The following is a 16,002-nucleotide window of genomic DNA, read 5'->3' as shown; positions in this document are numbered from 1 at the left end:
TGAGACACTTGGGGCTATTTTCATTAGAGAAAGGAAGGTTTAGGGGTGACTTGATTGAGGTGTATAAGATGATTAGGGGGTTAGATAGGGTTGACAGTGTGAACCTTTTCCCGCGTATGGAGTCGGGTATTACAAGGGGGCATAGCTTTAAATTAAGGGGGGGTAGATATAGGACTGAAGTTAGGGGTAGGTTCTTCACTCAGCGAGTCGTGAGTTCATGGAATGCCCTGCCAGTAGCAGTGGTGGACTCTCCCTCTTTATGGGCATTTAAGCGGGCATTGGATAGGTATATGGAGGATAGTGGGTTAGTATAGGTTAGGTGGGCTTGGATCGGCGCAACATCGAGGGCCAAAGGGCCTGTACTGCGCTGTATTCTTCTATGTTCTATGTTCTATGAATATGGTCTGCATCCTGCCTAGTATGAACAGCTGAAAGAATATGCTGCTTGATTTGATCAGCCAGTCATCGGGATATATAGCTTATGCACTTGGCATCACTCTGGCTCAATTTGTACATGACATTGCTCAATTGGTGGCAAGTCCTTTTGAGCTGATGTCAGCATCCTGTAAGTGGGGAGAAAAGACTGGCAGTCACTGCGTTGCAACAATAAAATCTTACTCTAATTCTAACAGCAAAAAATAGCTTGCTCAAAATATCTTCAAATGTTTTAGTTTTTTTTATTTCCAGAATAATTCAAAGACGGCTGGACAGCTTTTAGATTAAAGAAGTGATCATTGGCCCATTTCCACATGCCAATTTTATGCTTATAAGACAAATTTGAAAATCATCCCCATTATTTGATTAGAATAAAGTGAACTTTGTCCTGCAACTAAACAGGCACACCTACCCAATCTTAGTACCCAATTCAAATCCTGATGCACGAATTAGAAGCTTTTTTTTTGTCAGAACTTATTCCTCAGCCACATATTATTAACACAAGGCATGCTTCCTGATGCTGTTCCATCTCATTGTCGCTTGAATCAAATTGCTTACCTTAACCCTTTGCTGAAACTCCACTTCCACACATTTCAAATCCCAAATTACCACTGCTATTTGGAATGCATCTGAATGTTAATTCAGACATAAAAGTTAACAATCTTCAAATATATTTCCCTTTGTGCTACTGGAAGCAACTACGTTTTGTAACTTGTGACAAATTCATGAATAAGACTCCAAGGAGCATTTACGATGTCTAAGGAAATGCATTTTAGAGATCTAAAGATATAATCTATCATTTAATCAAACCACCAGTGGAACAAATACAATCATTTCCTAATTTATTACTTACAGGGATGAGGAGTCAGTCTCCAGAAATTACAACCACAATATTGTCCATTCTGGGGCAGGTTATGTAAGTATATGCTTATATATACACAAAGAAAAGGAAGACTAAATTTGATTGTTTTTGACAACGGTTTCAAATTCCATCGACATTCAAGTACCATGTACAGTAATGTCAGCATCTCCTTTCGGCAATGTATCTCACCTAGAGTGGAAAAGTATAAAATTATTGTTAAATCAACCCAAGACAAGAGGGCTGCATTACTAGTACAATAGCCATAATGATGAACAGAACCATTCACCAAAGCCTGCACTTCAGGATTATGCCATGTATAAACAGCTTTCATCCAAGAACAGAAATATAGTCCATTCATACTGCGTATATTCACAAGTTTTAAACAAAAAATTCCCTGTTTATAACAGAACTGGAAATTTATCTCAGACACATCAGTAATGCGTGTGCACCAGAAAAAAAATTACATTTCAGTTCAAAAAAGTATCAATATAAAGGAAGCAAAAATGTTAAATATTATTATGTATTTTCCAAACATTAGCAACTTTTAAAAATCAATACTTCTATACTTAATAATTTACAGTGAAAACCTTAAATGTTTCAGCAGCACGTGAAAGTCCAGGTTAAATGTTTGTGTATTCCAGTCCAGGTTAGGCATCTGAATTGCATTGATGGCAGTCTTTCCCATTTGCTTATAGAGATTGTTGAAGTAGAGTGTGCTGATGAAGGAACAGAGGCAGATTCGCTGTAGCACATGTGTGCACACACTGTGTGCTCCACAGACATATACATGGGCGAACATGCAATCCAGTCAGAAAACTAATGTCCTGAGGTTTCTTGCAGCAAGTTGGAGTGATTGTGATTTGTTGTACCATTCTTTATGTGAAAGAATGTGAGGTCCTGGTTGTACTGTACAAATTATTGAAACTCTAAGTGCTCATCAAGTCCATGAAAGGCTTGCTGAGGGTTAAGAAGATGTCATTCTGAAATAAAAACAGAAACACAATTCAAATTAGGATGTTTCCATTGCTTAAAATCATTAAACAATATGCAACACAGAAAAAGAATACATATATAAAATTTATGTATATAAAAACGAAAGCAAAACACTGCATGTAATGGAAATAATTATAGAAAATGCTGAAATACTCATCAGCTCAGTCAACATCTGAGGAGAGCGAAATATTTCAGATCAACAGCCAATCATCTGATGCTGACTGATGTGCTGAGTATTTCCAGACTTCTTGCTTTTATATCTATGGACATTTGGCCCATCTTGTTTATGCTGATCCAAAAAACCAGTTGCTGTTTCTAATCCCATCTTCCTGCATATGGCCCACAGTCCTACACATTATAGCACTTAAGGTGTTAATAATATGTGGCTGAGGAATAAGTTCTGACAAAAAAATAGTTTCTAATTTGTGCATCAGGATGTGAATTGGGTACGGAGATTGGGTAGGTTTTCCTGTTTAGTTGCAGGACAAAGTTCACTTTATTTTAATTTATAAGGGGTTTAGGGTCTCTGCCACTGCCCTAAACTCAACTCAGGCGGCAAATTCCAAACACCCACCATCCCCTGTACAGAAATGTTTTTTCCTCAGATCCCCTCTAATCGTTCTGCTACTTAGCTTGAATCTATGACATCTGTTTCTGAAATCTTCTGCCAAGGATAACAGGATCCTTTTGGCTGCTCTATTTCTAGCTCTCATGGTTTTGTAAACTTCAATCATTAGATTAGATTACTTACAGTGTGGAAACAAGCCCTTTGGCCGAACAAGTTCACACCGACCTGCCGAAGTGCAACCCACCCATACATTTACCCCTTCACCTAACACCATAGGCAATTTAGCATGGCCAATTCACCTGAGCTGCACATCTTTGGACTGTGGGAGGAAACCCACACAGACAGGGGGAGAATGTGCAAACTCCACACAGTCAGTCGCCTGAGGCAGGAACTGAACCCGGGTCTCTGGCGCAGTGAGGCAGCAGTGCTAACCACTGTGCCACCGTGTCGCCCACATGTCACCCCTCAGCCATCTCTGTTCCAAGGTAAACAACCCCAACCTCTCCAATCCCTCCTCGGAGCTACAAGCCTCCAACCCTGGCAACATTCCAGTCAATCTTCCCTGCACTCTCTCCAGAGTAATTACATCTTCCCTATAATGTGCTAACCAGAACTGCACACAATGCTCCATTTGTGACCTCACCAGTGTCTTTTACAATTTTATCTTTATATCCCTACTTTGATACTCGATTCCTCTGCCAATGAAAAGCATTCCATATGCCTTCTTTACAACCTTATCGAAATGCTACCTTTAGGAACCTGTGCACTTGCACATTAAGATCTCTCACTTTATCTACTCCTCTCAGTATATTCCCATTTTTGTGTGTTCCTTTTCACTGTTTGACCTCCCTGAATGGATTCCCTCACTAGCCTTATCCATCATCCTTGTCACTTCTTCAAAGAATTCAATCAACTTTGTAAGGCATAATCCCGCTCCACCCCCACCCCCCACCTTAACAAAGCTGTGCTGTCTGTTCCTGACTAGTCCATGCCTTTGTTGGTGACAGTTTATTCGATTGCTCAGGACTGATTCTAACAATTTGCCCACCACCAAAGGAAGACAAACTGGCCTATAATTGTTTGGCATTTCTCTCTGTACTCCTTTTAAACAATGAAACCATATTTGCATTCCTGCAGCACCTCACCTGCATCTGGTGAAGGCTGGAAAATAATCCTCAGAGAATCTGCTGTTTCCTCCCTGATCCACCTCCAACATCCTAGGGAACAATCCATCTGGCCCAGGGACTTATCCACTTTCAAAAATTCCAACTCCTGTAACACTTCCTCTCTCGTTAGGATTATTTTGTCCACTATTTCACACTGCTCCTCTTGGATTACTATATCCACATCATCCCTTTCCTTGTGAATACAGAGACAAAGAATTCATTTAAAATTCTTCCCATACCCTCTGCATCTTCACATATGTTCCCTTCTTCATCTTAGATAGATCCCACTTTTTCCTTAGCTATTCTTTGCTCCATATATGCTGATTAAACATCTTTAGGTTTTCCTTTATCTTGCTTGCTAACATTTTTGATTTCTTCGATTTCCTTCGTTCTTTTTTAACTTGATCACTGCACTTTCCACACTCCTCTAGACTGTCTACAGTGTTAATTATTTTGTGAATATCACAAGTTTTCTTTCTCTGTTTCTGTGTAATCTTCCTCTGTATGTTTCTTGACAACCATGGGAGTCTAGATTTAGCAGTACCATTCTTATTTTCAGAGGGGACATATCTGACTTGTGCCATAAGGATCTCGCCTTTTCGCGCTTCCCACTGGTTTATCCTTTAGCAGTCCTGTCTGGTTGACCTCAGTTGAATCACTTGCATGCTATACAGACAGATCATATCATACAAAGTACATCAGGGTACATAGAGTGCTGAATATGTGTTACAACTGCAGACAGATCAGAATGAACATTTGACAGGTCAGTTGAAAAGTCTAATAACTGCAAGGAAGAAGCTGTTCTTGAATCTGTTCATACGTGTATTCAAACCTGTAAATTTTATGCCTGATGGAAAAGAGTGGACGAGAGTATAACCGGGTGCATGGGGTCCTTGATTACGTTAGTTGCTTTCCCGAAGCAGCGGGAAGTATAGATGGAGTCAATGGAAGAAAGGTTGGTTTACACGATGAACTGGATTGTTTTCACAATTCTGTAGTTTCTTGTGGTCTACAAGAATTACTTTTTATTTTTGCAAAATTTCCATTCCCCAATTTTAAACTTTTACTCCTGACTTATCTCTGCCCTTTTTCATAATAACACTAAATCTAACTGAATTATCACTATCCCTGACATGGTCACTCACTGTCACTTAATCCATTTTCTAAAACTAATCTCAGAATTGCATCTCCTCTCACTGGGCTTGTCACACATTATTTAACAAACTTCTTCTGGACACAGTATCTGAATTTTTCATCCTTAATGCCTCTTATATTGTTTGAAATCCAGTTGATATTGAGATTATTACTATTATTGCCTTTTTATTCCTACAGGCAAAAATTTGTCTGCATATGTGTTCCTCTACCTTCCATGGTATTCTCATCATCACAGATGCTCCAGTGAGTCCATTCACAGCTCCCCCTCTAAAAAGCAATTAGACAGTAGCTACAGCTCGACATACTTTGTGCACATCTAGTCGAAAGGGACGTGGGAAGCTTCCCTTAGTTCCCACATTGTGCAAGAAGAGCACACCATGGGTCTGAGGTCTCCTGTCATTACTACTCTCTAAATTAAACTAGTTCCTCTCCTTAAGAGAATTAATTAGGTAAGGCACCTTCCTTCATTTCCAACACTTTATTGTAATTGAAAGTCCCTACTTAAACAGTCAAACAATCATTGTAGACCACAGGAAACAACTTGACAAACAAAGAAAGATTACTGAATTTGCTTAGCACCTACATTTCATGCTTTTCTATATTCTCAATATATAAATCAATTCATTAACCCTTTTAGCTACAATGTGCTATACTTGCAAGAGGAGTTAACCTACATGCTTCTTTATCCCAAAAATGTGGGTTTCACTTAACGTACATTCTAAGTCAGTGCATGGGATTAAACAGGTGATACGGCCATGTTGTTAAGAAAATGCATGTCAATTTAAGGCAGATCAAGACAGCAGACTGTGTATGGCTTTGCAAATGCTGTGGCCACCAGGAAAACGAATAACAAAGAAGCTAATTTCAGGCGTGAAATTGTAACATTTGCTAACTAATCAAATAACTAATTCAGTGAGGAATTCAGTGACAGTGGGGAACTGATGTGAGAATGGAATTAGAAATCCTCCGTGAAAAAAACTCCTATGGCCAAATGTGTCACCATAACAGATAGTGTCAAAACGTGTGGTGCTGGAAACGTACAGTGTGTCAGGCAACATCAGAGGAACAGCAGAATTGACGTTTCGGGCATAAGCCCTGATCTTCAAGACTGTGCATCAGAACCATTAGAGCAGCACCAGATATCCCTTGTGTATGTAAACAGTTAAGTAGGCAAAACCAACCAAAGTCCAGCTAAAGTTTCACACTAACAGAAGAAGGGCTTATGCCCGAAACGTCAATTCTCCTGTTCCCTGGATGCTGCCTGACCTGCTGCGCTTTTCCAGCAACACGTTTTCAGCTTTCACACTAACAGCCAACTAATGCAGCTGTTTAATGAAATGAAAATGGCTAGAGTTGGGGCAGGAAATCAGAGAGGGGACCAAAAGACCTAGATCCCAAAATGTCCAATTTCCAGCAATTCAATGATATAAACATGAGTACTCATTAGTTCACATCAGAAACATGGGTAAAACTCCCAGTGCTGGTGGTGGAAGCAGAGTTATTAGGGACATTTAAGCAACTGCTGGGCATGCACATAGCAGTGTCTGGCAGCCAAAATGTGGAATGGATAGGTTCAAAAACATGACAGGACACAAGATTCACAATGGCCATGGCCTGCATTCATAATGGAATCAAATTAGAGCCCATGATAATTTTCAAACATCAAATAACAACAACCATCAAGTTTCAAGCAGGGAACTTTGTGATATCCATAACAACTGTTGGATGGGTGAAGGTGAAGTAAAGTTATGGATTGATCATGTTTGGAATAAATGCCCAGGTTAACGGCTCTTAAGTGTGCAACTGATGATACCGAGGGCTGGCTGCAATGCAATAATATGCATACTGAAATTATACAGGATGTCTAAAGTCTATAGTTCAACACGTGCCTCAACAAACCAAACCATCGCAGATCACTTTCACTTCACATTAATTGCCATGTGGGGAATGTTGGAGTGGGTGCACACGCGCACACAGCTTCCAAGGAATGTGTCCAAAGGGTGACATAAATGCCACAATCTGCAATATGTGTAATAATGGGTTGCAAAATGGATTTAATAAGTGCTGATTACAAACAGCGTAAACTGCAGACAGTCATCAACAAGTACCCTAAGCTACAGAATTGATCTGAGGAGTTATTTGCACTGGATCCCATCAGCCTAAACAAATGAAGTTCTCAACAAGGTAGAAAGTGTAGGCATTCTTTATTTCATGGCTCCAATATTTTGAATAATGTACCTGGATCTGGACCAAATGTGTTTGCTCACAAGAGGATGACGCAAACTCAGAGACAGGATCAGACCAAATGCACATCATGTTTCATTGAGCCACTGCAATGAACACAGCCTGCACTACTTGGACACTTGTGTTACCCAAAGTGCTGACCTAAGTTGGGATCTTTCAACTGGTACAGTACTCAATGTTTTTGTGTGTAGTTCCTCCTTCCAGATTCACAAGAATCGCACTGAAGTGAGGAAATTAAGTTACTCCCACTTGAAAAATATTAGTGGTTGAAGAATACTCTCATGTGAGTTTTGTCAAAAGTGAAAAAGCTGGACCATCTTACCAACAACTAAACCAGAGTAAACCTTTGCCATCACTCCTTATTCTAAACAACATTACCTGGTTTAAGGATAAATGGTGGCGTTTATAAACACAGAACAGAAAAGTACAGCACAGAACAGGCCCTTCGACCCACGATGTTGTGCCGAGGATTATTCCTAATCTAAAATAAAATAACCTAACCTATGCACCCCTTAATTCACTGCTGTCCATGTGCATGTCCAGCAGTTGCTTAAATGTCCCCAATGATTCCACTTCCATCACCAGCACTGGCAACGCATTCCACGCATTCACAACTCTCTGTGTAAAGAACCTACCTCTGACTTCTCCTCTATACCTTCCTCCTAATATCTTAAAACTGTGACCCGTCATGCCAGTCAATCCTGCCCTGGGGAAAAGTGTCTGGCTATTTACTCTATCCATGCCTCTCGTTACCTTGTACACCTCGATCACCTCTCTTCCTCCTTCTCTCCAAGCTTAGTCAACCTTTCTTCATAAGACAAGCCCTCCTGTCCAAGCAGCATCCTGGTAAACCTTCTTTGCACCCTCTCCAAAGCCCCTGCATCTTTCCTATAGTAGGGCGACCAGAATTGGACACAATATTCCAAGTGTAGTCTCACCAGGGTCTTGTAGAGCTGCAGCAAAACCTCGCGGCTCTTAAACTCGATCCCTTGTTAAACACCATATGCTTTCTTAACAATCCCATCCACCTGCGTTGCAACTTTGAGGGATCTATGCACTTGAACACCAAGATCCCTCTGTCCCTCCACACTGCCAAGAATCCTGTCTTTAATCCTATAGTCAGCATTCAAGTTCAACCTTCCAAAATGCATCACTTTGCATTTATCCAGGTTGAACTCCATCTGCCACTTCTCAGCCCAGCTCTGCATCCTGTCTATGTCGCGCTGCAGCCTGCAGTAGCCCTTGATACTATCAACTGCACCTACAACCTTTGTGTCATCGGCAAATTTACTAACCCGCCCCTCAACCGCCTCATTCAAGTCATTTATAAAAACTACAAAGAGCAGAAGCCCAAGAACAGAGCCCTGTGGGACCCCACTCAACACTGACCTCCAGGCAGAATACTTTCCATCTGCAACCACTCTCTGTCTTCTGTCAGCCAGCCAATTCTGAATCCAGATAGCCAAATCTCCCTGTATCCCATACTTCCTGACTTTATGAATGAACCTACCACAGGTAACCTTATCAAATGCCTTGCTGAAGTCCACATACACCACATCCACTGCTCGACCTTCGTTGACCTGTCTTGTCACCTCCTCGAAGAACTCAGTAAGATTTGTGAGGCATGACTTGCCCCTCACAAAGCCAAGCTGACGGCCTTTAATCACGCTATGCTTTGCCAAATAGTCATAAATCCTATCCCTCAGAACTCTTTCCAAAACTTTGCTGACCACAGACATAAGACTGACTGGTCTGTAATTGCCAGGGATTTCCCTATTCCCAGTCTTGAAAAGAGGAACAATATTTGCTTCCCTCCAATCTGCCAGTATGACTCCTGTGGAGAGTGAGGAAGCAAAGATCTTCGCCAGCGGCCTAGCAACCTCCTTTCTCTTGGGGGTCTACTCGAGACTGATTTATACATTCTATGCATGTGTTGTTTCAAAAATTGTCAAGGTGTCTACATTATACTATGAAATGGTTTATCAAATAAATCAGAAATGATTACAAAATATCTGCAATATATGAGCATGTATGCAGAATGCAAGATTTTATTTTACAGGAAAAGCCAAAAGAACTGATGCTGTAAATCAGAAACAAAAATAGAAGTTGCTGGAAAAGCTCAGCAGGGGTCCGGCAGTATCTGTGAAGAGAAATCAAAGTTAACATTTCAGCTGCAGTGACCCTTCCTCAGAACAGGACCCTGAGGTAGGGTCAAAGAACCTGAAACGTTAACATTATTGCCAGACTTGCTGGACTTTTCCAGCAACTTCTGTTTTTGTACATTTTAAAGAAAGCTGCAGCACCACAGTTTGCAACCATTATAGGCTGGCCAGCACAAGGAGGTCATATTGTTTAAGTAACATTTCTCACTCAAACCTGAAAAGAGAACAAAGTTTTAATAAGCTCAGTGGGAATAAATTTCCTCAGGTGTCTAAAGCTCTGCCACTGCAGGTTTGGAAAAACATGCAAAACCGGAGTTCCCATCAAAACTATAGTGGCACAAGGGAAGAGGTCGAGAACAAATTTAGCCTTTTGCTTTCATCCCATGTTAAAAATGAGATATTTTTAACATCTAATTGCAATTAACTCTTCTCTGGATGCATTAACTGAACAAGCACTCTTTAGAGACGATTAACTCCTAAATCGGCTTATTGAATCGGTGTATTAATTTACAAATTCTTGTTTGTGTTAATGTGTCTGATCAAAAAACAACCTTGATCTTTGCAGACCATAAAGAAAGTTTATTGTATACTGTACACTCATTTCAATTTAATGAGGGAACAGCCATTCTCTGGTTCATTGCTCAGAGTACTGCCTCTGCCAGAGTAAACCTGTCTGTTTTAAATTCCAGGTCGGCTTAGCAACTAACTGTCAGTCATCATCCTAGTAGTGCATTCTCTATGACAACCAGCTGACAGATCAGAGTCCATCACCCACCAACCAACACCCTCTCCTCATGCAGCCAAAATGTGGTTCGATTTACATTGGTATTTTTGTCTGGTTTCAGCAATGTTTTGAACAGTGAAATTACTAATTAACACCTTTGCTACTGTATACAAGTCAACTCGCACCCGGAGGAAATCCCCGTGTCTGCGTGGGATTCCTCCGGGTGCTCCGGTTTCCTCCCACAATCCAAAGGTGTGCAGGTTAGGTGAATTGGCCATGCTAAATTGCCCATAGTGTTAGGTGAAGGGGGTAAATGTAGGAGAATGGGTCTGGGTGGGTTGCGCTTCGGCGGGTCAGTGTGGACTTGTTGGGCCGAAGGGCCTGTTTCCACACTAAGTAATCTAATCTAATCTGAAATCTGAAACTCCATTTTCTGGTTTGAAAAAACAAAATATTCAACAATGAATTTAAACACACACACACACACACACACACACAATGAATTTAAATCAATTGCTAAATGTTGATAATGTTTGATTCATGAATTCCTAGTGCTAGAAATTATGGAGATAATGAAAGGAAAGTGAAAATTTCTTCTGTGGCTTAGCTGATCACACTTCCATTTGAGAGTCAGAAGGACATGGGTTCAAGTTCCATTCCAGGAAATGAGCACACTAACAAGGCACCCACTCCAGTGCGATACCATGGGAGTGTTACACTGTCAAAATGCAGTCTTTGCAACAGAATCAAAAACAGAAACTGCTCAAAAAACTCAGCACGTCTGGCAGTAACTGTGGGGAGAAAGCAGAGTTAACGTTATGAGTCCAGTGACTCTTCTGACAAGGTTGGAGGATGGCACGGGGAGACAGAGGTTGAGCAGCCAGGTGGAGATCGAGCTTGGAAGCATGGGTGGGGGATGAGGAAGGAAGCACACATGTGGTGAGTGGGTACACTCAATGCATTGACCAATAAAGACAAGCGTGCCAAATGCCTTCTTCACCTCCCTGTATACAGGCGGGGAGAGAGAGGGGGGAGCAGATATCTAGTCCATGCCAATTAGATATCCTAAACTGATTTTGTCCCCGATTGTCAGCATTTGGCCCAAATCCCTCTAAATCCTTTCTATTCAGTATCTATCCATTTGCTTTTTAAATGCTGTAATTGTACCAGCCTCCACCGATTCCTCTGGCAGCTCATTCCACCTTCTGGTGTAAAAAAGTTGCCCATCAGGTCCCTTTTAAATCTTTTCCCTACCTTAAACCAATGCTCTCAAGTTTAGATTCCCCTACTCTATCCATGTCCCCCATGATTTTATAAATCTCTAGAAGATCACCCCTCAGACACTGATACTCCAGCCCCATCTTACTCAGCATTTCCCTATAGCTCAAAGGCTCCAACCCTGGCAACGTTCTTGCAATGTTTTTCTGAACTCATTCAAGTTTAACATCTTTCCTGTAACAAAGAGACAGGATTGAATGCAGTATTTGCTAAGTGGCCTCACCAATGTCCTGTACAGTCGCAACATGATATCCTAACTTCTACACTCAATGCATTGACCAATAAAGACAAGCGTGCCAAATGCCTTCTTCACCTCCCTGTATACTCGCGCCCCCACTTTCAAGTAACAATGCATCTGTACCCCTTGATCTCTTCGTTTAGCAACATTCCCCAGGCTCTACCATTAACTGTATAAAGTCCTGCCTTAATTTGCCTTACAAAAACACTTCAGAAAATCAGATCACAGTGCTGTGTTCCTCCTCCCAGTTTACAAGCAGAGCTGAAACAGGAGGATTAGATTTGATTAGATTAGATTATTTACAGTGTGGAAACAGGCCCTTCGGCCCAACCAGTCCACACCAACCCTCCGAAGAGCAACCCACCCAGATGCATTCCCTTACATTTACCCCTTCACCTAACACTATGAGCAATTTAGCATGGCCAATTCACCTGACCTGCACATTTTTGGACTGTGGGAGGAAACCGGAGCTCCCAGAGGGGACCCACGCAGACACTGGGAGAATGTGCTAACTCCACACAGACAATTGCCTGAGGCCGGAATTGAACCCGGGTCTCTGGCGCTGTGAGGCAGCAGTGCTAACCACTTTTAAAGCCTACTGCATCTGGTATTCCCAGGTGGTCTCCCATCCAAGTACTAACCAGGCCTGAGTCTGCTTAGCTTCCGAGATCAGACCAGATCGGGCGTTTTCAGACTGGTATGGCTGTAGGCTGATCTTTGATGAAAATAAATACAATGCTGGTTCAAGGCAGCAGAAGACTATCTCGGACTGCTTGAAATCGGTGGACTGGACCATATTCAAATACTCAGTGGAAAATCCAGATGAGTATACCACCATAGTCAGGGATTTCATTTGCAAATGTATGGAGGGCTGTGCACCAAGTCAATCCGGGTGTTCGCCAACAGGAAACCTTGGAAGAACCAGGAAATCCACTCCTTACTGAAGGCCAGGGAGCATTCAAATCAGACGACCCAGACCTATTCAGAAAATCCAGATATGACCTCCGCAAAGCCAGTAGGGATGCTAAGAGGCAGTAATGGACCAAGTTAGGGCCCCAAACCAACCATACAGACATCTGCCGACTGTGGCAAGGTCTGAGTAATTTAATGGGATGCAAAATGAAGCAGAGCAAGATAACGAACAAAGACTTATCCCTCCCTGACACACTCAATGCATTGTATGTTCAGTTGGAGCAGAATGCCAGCGGTGCGGCGCCACCTGCCCCCTCGGTCACCGTTGCAGATGCCAGGTCCGTCTTCCTGGGAGCAAGGCCAAGGAAAATGCTGGGCCAGGACAGAGTCCCAGCCAAACACTCAGACCTTGCACGGACCAAGTGGCAGAGATATCCACCCACCTCTTCAATCTCTCCCCCCAACAAGGTGAAGTCCCCACCTGCTTCAAGAGGACCACCATCATTCCCGTACCAAAGAAAAAGCATGCAACATGTGCCTTACTGACAATCGCCCAGTGGCTCAGTCCTCCATAATCATGCAGTGCTTTGAGAGGCTGCACACGGCCATGTTTGTGGATTTTGGGGAGAAAGTTGAAGCACAATGGGGTTGAAGGATAATGAGTGGGGAGGCTATGAGGAAGGAGACACTAGATGAGATGAGGTTGATGACAGTCATGGACACAATGGCTTAATGCTTGTCAGTGGGACAATAGGAAGAGGTGTCCGAGAGCTGGCACTCAGCCTCAGCAATGTAAAGGTGAGTCTGGCAGGCAGCAGCAGCATCATTTTTGTCAGCAGGCTTGATGACAAGATCAGGATTGAATCTCAGAGCACAGAGTGCATTCAGTTCAGCGGGAGATAGGTCTGAATGGGTGAGATGGGGCCAGAGAAATTCATGCAACTGATATCACATCACCAGTTCTCAACGAAATTAAGGCACTGTTTTAATAAGCAGGCCTCAACTGGGACTTTGGATTCATGTCACACTACAGGTGACCCCATTACACTATACACCGTCTCTCTCTCTCTCACACACACATACACATACACAGACAGACCCATGAGCGCACTTTTTCACAGGTATATATGCATAGAATCATAGAGATGTACAGCACGGAGACAGACCCTCTTGTCCAACTCATCCATGCTGACCAAATATCCCAAACTAATCAAGTCTCATTTGCCAGCACCCAGCCCATATCCCTCCAAACCGTTTCTACATGCACCCATCCAGATATCTTTTAAATGTTGCAACTGTACTAGTCTCCACTACTTCCTCTGGCAGCTCATTCCACACCCACACCACACTGTGTGGGAAAAAGTTGCCCCTTAGGTCCCCCGTTTATATCTTTCCCCTCTCACCCTAAATCTATGCCCTCTATTTATCCTATCCATGCCCCTCATGATATTGTAAACCTCTATTAGGTCACCCCTCATCTTCTGACTCTCCAGGGAAAACAGCCCCAGCCTGTTCAGCCTCTCCCTATAGCTCAAATCCTCCAATCCTGGTAACATCCTTGTGAATCTTTTCTGAACTCTTTCAAGTTTCACAACATAATTCTGATAGGAAGATGAGAATTGCACACAATATTCCAACAGTGGCCTGACCAATGTCCTGTACAGCCGCAACATGACCTCCCAACTCCTGTACTCAATACTCTGACCAATAAAGGAATGCATACTAAATGCCTTCTTCACTATCCTATCTACCTGCAACTCCACTTTCAAGAAGCTATGAACCTGCACTCCAAGGTGTCTTTGTTCAGCAACATTTTCTAGGACCTTACCATTAAGTGTACTCTATGACACTCACGCACAGTGTCTATTAAGCATAGACTCTCTCTCTCCTCTCACATGCATATGCACGTAAGTGGGGGTGAATTTGCATTTGCAGATACATTCTAGTTTCTTCAAAAAGCATACAATCTGTAGGAAGTTAGTATATTTTATATTCCAGGTGATATTTTATAAATTACTACTTTGGAAATAGAACCAATCTGGCTCAAGATTGGAATAGAGACAGACTCTAACCTCACATCTTTAATGCATTGACTGAGCTGAGATGCCACTTTCTAAAAAGTTATCTCTAGAATGCGATTTGAAAGAAGTTTTGCGATTTACATATTAATAAATCGAAACCTGCAACCCATTCTAAAAGATGGAAGACTTAACAGCAATCTACATTTGTTTAATATATCATATCGGTTGTATGACACTATGATCTTTTACTCTAAATTCTGTGTCCTATGATTCTAATCTACTAGCTGCCTGATGAAGGAGCAGTGCTCCAAAGGCTTGTACAGTACGTCCAAATAAACCTGTTGGACTATAATCTGGTGTTGTGCGATTTCTAAACTTTGTCCACCCCAGGCAACACCGGCACCTCCACATCATTGATAAACAGGTCAATCATTTCCCGGTGTCTTAGCCAATATTTATGAATCAGCATTATAACAACATCCTCAGGTAATTACAATATTATTGTTTGATGAAGCTTATGTACACTATGGATACAGTCTCTTTTACATTAAACTTCTATACATCAAACTTCTTAATTAAGTGCAAAGGTCTTTGATACCATTGATGGTTATGAAAGGCTGTGGACACACAAATCTGTTTAATCTGACTACAACTTCAAGACTTACTCCACAGCTGCTGTTCCTATACCTAACAGCATGGAACTGGCTAAATATAGTGGAAGTTGTTTTTGTGTTTTTGTATAGTGGTAGAAATACCTGGCAGAATCACAAAAGTTAACAATTTTACAAAAGCATGTGAAATGTCCCAAATTTTCTGTCTTTTAGACCAAGGTTGGCAAACAGGAAAGACTATTTAATACAAATAAATACATTCTGGCTACAGGTAAACAATTGTAAACTGCTGACATTAGTTAAAACTCTAACCCAATTATAAAATTCCCCTACACATACACACAGACTGACACCCAAAAAACATGAGTTTAAAGGGTGTAAAAAAAATAGTGGGAATGGTCTCTGTCCATATAATCCACCGAGATGATCCCTTTGGCTTGTCAGGATCTGCTGATGCTCGGTTTTCCTTCTCCAAATACTTTCACTTGCTTGCAGGGAGCACTGCTTCATACTTAAAAAGCAAAAGACTATCGGTTAACAGTCACAGATTATGACAAATGAAGAAAAGAAATAAAAGAGACTTTTCTTGGGCTTGAGGTGTATCTTTTACTGCAGAGCGTAGAACACTCCTTT

At 41.8% G+C, this 16,002-nt stretch overlaps 1 protein-coding gene and 1 non-coding gene across 4 annotated transcripts in view; both read right to left on the bottom strand.

The window, feature by feature from the left end:
- The window catches only part of irs1 (insulin receptor substrate 1), a 99,551-nt gene that overhangs the window by 15,998 nt on the left and 67,551 nt on the right, over positions 1 to 16,002 (bottom strand). For 2 of the 3 annotated variants that reach the window (XM_043702864.1, XM_043702866.1), the window contains one exon: positions 1,261 to 2,277. Coding sequence is in view for 1 of the 3 variants with exons in the window: in XM_043702866.1 (XP_043558801.1) it covers positions 2,273 to 2,277 (5 nt within the window). In the remaining 2 variants the exon portion in view is untranslated. Of the gene's footprint in view, positions 1 to 1,260; positions 2,278 to 16,002 lie in introns of those variants that run through there. The other variant, XR_006313483.1, reaches the window with a different exon arrangement.
- On the bottom strand, positions 12,418 to 12,536 carry LOC122556413. The gene has a single exon (XR_006313529.1). It is a non-coding gene; the product is annotated as a 5S ribosomal RNA (ribosomal RNA).

This window comes from Chiloscyllium plagiosum, chromosome 13 (genome assembly GCF_004010195.1).
Source record: "Chiloscyllium plagiosum isolate BGI_BamShark_2017 chromosome 13, ASM401019v2, whole genome shotgun sequence".
Taxonomy (NCBI): Eukaryota; Metazoa; Chordata; class Chondrichthyes; order Orectolobiformes; family Hemiscylliidae; genus Chiloscyllium; species Chiloscyllium plagiosum.
The sequence above is the reverse complement of the archived record's forward strand: the minus strand, read 5'-3'. Positions and strand labels throughout refer to the sequence as shown.